General features: G+C 38.9%; 1 protein-coding gene across 1 annotated transcript; it reads right to left on the reverse strand.

Moving 5' to 3' along the window:
* Positions 1 to 1031: 1031 nt before the first annotated feature.
* lto1 (LTO1 maturation factor of ABCE1) lies at positions 1032 to 5201 on the reverse strand. Its single transcript, XM_071912228.2, has 5 exons — positions 5050 to 5201; positions 4256 to 4361; positions 3757 to 3827; positions 2982 to 3099; positions 1032 to 2780 (listed from the first exon to the last, which is right to left on the reverse strand). The coding sequence occupies exons 1-5, from the start codon at positions 5106 to 5108 to the stop codon at positions 2709 to 2711; spliced, it is 426 nt and encodes a 141-aa protein (XP_071768329.1). The 5' UTR covers positions 5109 to 5201; the 3' UTR covers positions 1032 to 2708.
* Positions 5202 to 6792: the final 1591 nt, after the last annotated feature.

A 6792-nucleotide genomic window follows, 5' to 3' on the forward strand; every position in this document is an offset into this window, starting at 1 on the left:
ACTGGTACTTAGTGGAAATTAGGAAGTTCTCTGTTTCAGTCGTACTCCTCCCACAAATTTTATTTCAAAGTACATGAAAATCGCAATACTGCATTGGCAGACATTGACAAACAATTCAACTATAAGGTTTTTAATTTCATCAAAGATTGAGCTTGCAGCGACTGAACAGATTTGTATAGAATTGCTACTGTAGACACTCACTGTACATTCTTGCTTAATAAGTGTCCAAACGTGTACCAACTTTTAGCAAGTTATCTAAAAAATAAAAAGTTTTGTCAATTTTTTTTTTTATCTTGTAAACAATTGCAGTCAATGGGAAATAGGGGATATGTGACCATCAGTATCTTACTTATAGCGTAACCAAACTTTGAGCAAATAATTTTGAAAAACATTCACATTTTGTTTAGATGAACAATATTATCAGAATTTTATCTTAAGAATTAAGATTTAAACAATCAATTTAGAAATCTGCCTTTATTGTTTGTGACAGTGCTAAACAACCTCAAAGGTAGCCTACTTTTCAAATGGCTTATTCAGTTCATGGCCTGCTTATGGTCCTATAGCCAGCAACTGTAAACTCATATCCAATACTACATTTGCATGGACTACTGTTGGCTCTGTGAATGAGAACACTGTACAATGCCATCATCCTAAAGTTACACCCTGGTTCATTACCTGTTAAGCCTGTGAATTAAAAGTTCACAAAACACAAAATTTCAGAGACCTTATCAAATGATTCAAAACACCTTGTTGCTGAACAGCTAAGCGGTTCCCAGCCACCACATTGCTGCTAGCAGCTATAATTTAAATTCATTTTTTTATTTGCTGTATCCTACTATTTTGCTGTAACAACTCAGTTTCCCAACACAGATCAAGTTTAATTTTATATCTGTAGTCTGTCTGTTAAGATCAACATATTCAGCCTGATGTGGCACCAAGCAGCACACAACTTGTATTTAAGTAATGGAAGTGACACCAAAACAAATAAAAAGAAAACAAGTTAATGATTTTTGATTCAATCAAAAGGTTTTATTTCATATAACCAGGGTTATATTTTCTATATATCTGACAGCACTCCATTATTCCACAAGTTAATATATTCATCTTTCTATAATTAGACAGATCAACGCCTCAGTAGCCATGTTTCCACTGACTTCTTATTAAAGATCCCTGATGTTACTTGCAAGTGCAAGTGATGCTTCCATGACATGACATTTAACCGTCCATTTAAGTCTGACCTTTTTGGGCCAAAACTGAGAAACTCAAAACACATGGTTGTAATTCAACTGTTCCCATTATAGAATAGCGAGTATTCAGCTACAAATTGATGACAGCCTACACACCTTGACTGGCAGAAGATGGAGACAGGCCAACAGCCTCATGTGCTGAAATATTACAATTCTACTCAGACAGCTACAGTCAACACCATAGTTCAGAGCAAGGAATGCATCATTTTATATAACCTACAAATTGATTTATTGATTCTGATGTGTCAACACAACAATCAACTTTCCACTTGGTGCCACTCTGCCCTGCACCAAGCCCTGGTAACAACATTAGACAGTTTTGGTCACTTGACTTGGTATGTGGTGATCCCTGGACATTTTGTGGCTTAATTGCTTTAAAATGTATAAACCAATATTTGAACGATTGTGTACCATCACAGGACCTTTTTTGGGACTGATGTTCACAATTTCCCTTGCAGCTGTTCCCCCCAGTATGGAGTGAAATCAGACAAGGTCTGACATTTAATATAATAGCAGCTATCTACTGTATAGATTTTTGTAAAACAATTTAAAATTTTTAAACTTAATTAGTGTGTGTAAAAACAGTCAAATTTTAAAATACTGGATATTAGCATAAAATATCAGCAGCTTCAATACAAAAATATCAGCCTTCAAAAACCCATATTGGTTGAACCCTAGAAGGAACCATGTTCAAGAGGGTAAAAAGTCTGTAAACTGTACATTTCAGCTACAGTGATATCTCCTCAAGCTGAAAGCTCTCTGAGAATGGTAATCCCAGCACGGGTGAACCTGTTACACACTCGCTGCATTCACATGCTATTAGATATATCGGGAAAACACATTTTCTAACTTGGAACTTCACATTCAAAGTCAGATGAAGTCAGAAAGTCGGAGAAAGTTACTACCCGAGTTTCTGAGTCATGACGCAATGATAACCTTTAACCTTGTCAGGGTTTTCATGGTGGAAAAATCAAGCTTTGTGTCAGTGGACAGCAAGAAAACATTACATACACATGCACCTTTATTCACATGCATCTTTATTACACATCTGTAGTTAGCCAGACTAACCAGTCATGACTAACATTTGTTTAAATGAAGTTTGTTAAATTAGTTTGTCAAGTTGCAGGATGTCCGTGTTTGTTTATCGTTTGTCTTCTGGGTTTGATTTTCCTAACAAAATAGCATGTGAACGCAACGCTGTCTAGCAGCCGACTTGGCAGTCCCGGATGTCAGACCTTCCCACCAGCATGTGACCGCAATATCAGCAGAACACAGCAACAGTATCACTCTCTGATTGACACAGTCACTGCACAACCCAAACTATCAACTCACTCCACCACAAACCAATCACTAGCCCTCGCACGTCTGACTGACAGCAGGGCCGCCCTACAGCGGCTCCACTTCCTCTGGCTCTTGGGGGCGTAGAGGCCGTCTCAGCTTCTCCTCCTCATCAGGGAGGATTCAGAAGGTAACCCCACTAGAGTTTTTGACGTAGTCCTTGAAGTCTGCCGGGACATTCAGCAACGAACAGACCTGGGCAAAACCAGCAGAGGTTAGCTAGCTAGCAATACATGATGATCTCACACTGCCCACAATCAGTCAGGACAGAGCGACCCATCAACCACATTGCTCATAGTGTGAACACATGGTGCAAGTCTGATTTTCAGTCATCAAAACTGTTGTGTCTGGCTCTGGACTTATGCAACTATTATTAATTTCAAATGAACAGTGTACCTGTCTGAACTTGGCACGAAGCTTGTCCATGTCCTCCTGTAGCTTTGGAGACTGGGGATTTTCATGAGGAGACTTCTGGACCAAGTGCAGGAGAGCCTCCACTGCCTTCACACGCTTCCTGAAAACACACACACACACACAAGGTTCAGAGCTATTCTCTATTTACATGCTACCTCTTGGCAAAATGATCTTGGCGTAATTATTACATCAAATTTCACTGCTATGCCGATGATACTCAAATCTACATACCGATTAAGCCTAACAGCAACTCACAACTCGCGAAACAAGAAGCGGGCTTATCTACATTCGAGAAATGGATGTCATTAAATTTCCTGCTTCTAAATGGCAGCAAAAACAGAGATGTTAGTTGTTGGCCCAAAGACACAAAGGCCTTGTGTCGCAGGTGTCACTTTAACTTTTGGGGACACTCTAGTCCCACAGTTAAAAATCTGGGCGTGACATTTGATCCGACTCACACATCAAAGACAATCACTAAGACAGCACTTTTCCACTTTCGCAATATTGAAAAAATGTGTCGTTTCTTAAATATGGCCGATGCTGAAACCCTTGTACATTCTAGCTCGGGACCGAGACAGCCTCTTCTTTTCATTATTTTGTAGGACAAGAAACTCTAGGTAAAAACAAACAAAACAAAAAACATGTGTATGGGTAGGATGTGTTAATACTGTGATGTTTTGTAGAATACAGAGAAAAATCACTCCAGCAACGTTCACATGAAGACTGTGATATGATGATATGTTTGAGAAGGCCATACCTTGATTTGGCATCTGTGTTATCTTGGAGGATACATTTCCAGGCGATGGCAAACCCATAATAGAAAGAAATCTGTCAGAGGTCAGAAGTCAATAGGTGAGTGACAGAAACTGAACAAGACTGAAGTGATTTCAAGTCACACAGGTAAAATCATTCCCCGGTGGATGAAATGTGTTGGAAATTTAGTAAAATAGAAGGCTGCTTGGTGGATTATATGCTATGTAGGCTATGCCGAATTTAGAGTGGTTCCTGAAGGTGTGGAGTCATGTTCTATGAGGGTTGTAATTTTGCCAGCAAGCAAGGAAACATTACATTCCCAGATTTTATACAGTTTGGCGTTGCGTTCTCCATAGAAGAGAAACAAAACAAAATACAAAAAAAACATTTTACTGGCAAAGTGGAACAGGAAAGTAAACTTCCACCTAAAAGTCTATCACTTTGTTTGAACTGATATGGATTGATAATCCCAGTCACGGGGCTAAATCTCTACATCTACTGACCTCAGTGGACATCGTGGCCCCATGAGACGCTCCATGTCTGCGGCCGTCCCGCAGCCCTCGTTGGGTCCCCTTCTCAAATCCTTCTCGGTAGCCCTCCTGAAATAACCTGAAGCCACAAGGTCAACACAATCAAATCCTCACTTCATTGTTCGCCTACTATTATTCAGTGGTAAAGCTACTGTAATCTATTTAGCCGAGAAGAAACATCTAAGTATGTAAAATGGATCAAATTACGTTAAATTCAGCATGACTATGTTGGTCAGCTCACCTGTCATTAGCCCAGATAGGCCTATGCCGTTCTCTCATATGGAGAGAAACACACACCAAACGCCATTCAAAAATCTGGAACTTTAATACTGCTTTATCTGCAAACTTGCATACCGGGTAGAACATGACTTAAGACAAGTTATTGGTCATTTAAGTCTTATAATAAATTCGGCATACATATATAGGCTAGTATAATCCACCAAGCATGACGTTGTTTCAATAACATCAAGTTTTTTAATTGGCACTCTGGCTGCTGCAACTCTCCAGTGCGTGGTTAGGCGTAAGATTTATGGGAATGTAACAAGCGAACCAATTCTAAGCGTTAAAATTTCATTGAAATAGCCTAAGTGTTGCTTGGTGTGTCGAATATTGGTTTAAGCCGAACTGAAGAGTGACTCTAATGATTCAGAAAAGGTCTTAACTAGTTTCTACCAGGTACACACGTTTGCCGAAAAGCAAGACAACATTAAATGTAGTTAGCAGCGTGCGCTCCATCCATACAGAGAACGGTCCGCCCTGGAGCTTACCTGTTCTCTGTCATAAAAACGCTCTCGAATAAATCGTCATTTCCAGACCCGCCAGCCATCTTCGTTTAGTTGCTTAATCAATTTTCAAAAGTCTTGTGCTCTATTTTTTTTCCCCCACAACACCAATAGTCTCGGTATACAGCCTGCTAACCCTTCGGTGTTGCTAACTTTGCCTGCTGTTAACCAGCTCTTCCTACATCATCTACTACGTCATGCTTCGACAGTTTCCGGCAGCTGGTTGTGCCCGCTCCACCACAGCGCTGCTGCCGTGTAGCGGTCAGGAGGAGCTGTAGCCTACCTGCTCACTGTGTTTGAGCTGCTGCCAACGGGATAAAGGTGGAGTGTCAGAAAATACAGGTAGAACAGGGTGATAACAAGCGGCCATGAACGGGACCGGAGTGATTTCTTCTTATACTGTAAGAAGAAAAGAGGAAGGAGAGCTAAAAGACCGTGAAGAAATGTAGTTACAAGCAGCCATTCTAGTGGTCCAGGCTTATTATGGAAATATTTATATATATGTTTTTAACTGAGATTGACCACTCCATAAGCAAGAAGCTGCAGCTGGAGCATCTTTAAATATCATGATGTTTAAAGATGCTCCATTTTCCATTGACTATAGTTGTTTACATGAGAGCAACATTCAACTGATAAAAAATATTTTTGGGGGGATTAAATTCTGAAATTAGACATAGGCTACTTCATCTGCAATGACTGGAAACTGTGATTTATTTTCATGAAGTTTATTATTCGAGAACAGTGGCTGTGTGGCCTACAGTAGTCAAACATTTTCATGTGCTGTGAGTTCAATGTTGTATATACTTTAGGGAAGTTAGACTTAATAATGTCACAGTGCATGAAAAAAAAAAGGAAAAAAAAAGAGAATTTCATAATATCCACAAGGTAGCAGTGTACCAGAGATTCCCCTCACATGGGTCTACATCCTCAGAAAACTGCACACCTGATGGCTGATTTTAATTAAATGTTTTATATGTTAAACTTTGGAGTTGCTGTAGTGCCACCATCAGGAAGACTGGCTCCATATTACATATGTGTCGTTTTGGACACATCAAAAAATCAGCAATATCGCTTTGATCCTCGTTTGAAAAAATTGGGATTAGAAAACTTGTATAGCTAATTCTGATATTAGATTGCAACTTGTTTGGAAGCTGGTGTCTTTCAGATGAAGTTCACCATTACAGCACCAGAGGGCGCTGCTAGACAACTAAAGAGTTCATAGGAGGTTTCTCCTAGTTTGGTAGTAATATTCCCTTTGAGAACTATTATATAAGGGAAATGTGGTATTCAGTGAGCTGGTAACATTCTGGCATATTTCTAGATTTCCTGTTCCAGGTTTACATCAATGGGTCAATAATTCTATAAGAATACATCAGACAATATTGGAACACCATTAAACAATATTATGTATGATATTCACATCATAGTTATTTATTTTGAACATTTTTTTTTTAACCTGAGAACAAAAACATTCATACAATTGACAAAAATAATGCACAATACAGTTCAGTCACACATTAAAGCAGTCAGTCAGCAACCTACACAATAAACCATAAAACATACAAAATTACAAACATCATACAAAATGTGAGATACCATTACTTTAAAATCATGAGGGTTGAGTTTTATTTAGATACAAATATATGAATTTCCCTTCTCATTATCAAACAAATTATTTTCATTTGCAGCATAACATTACTGATAATGTATTCTTAGAGTTCATAATAA

Source organism: Centroberyx gerrardi, chromosome 1 (genome assembly GCF_048128805.1).
Source record: "Centroberyx gerrardi isolate f3 chromosome 1, fCenGer3.hap1.cur.20231027, whole genome shotgun sequence".
In the NCBI taxonomy this organism is placed as follows: domain Eukaryota; kingdom Metazoa; phylum Chordata; class Actinopteri; order Beryciformes; family Berycidae; genus Centroberyx; species Centroberyx gerrardi.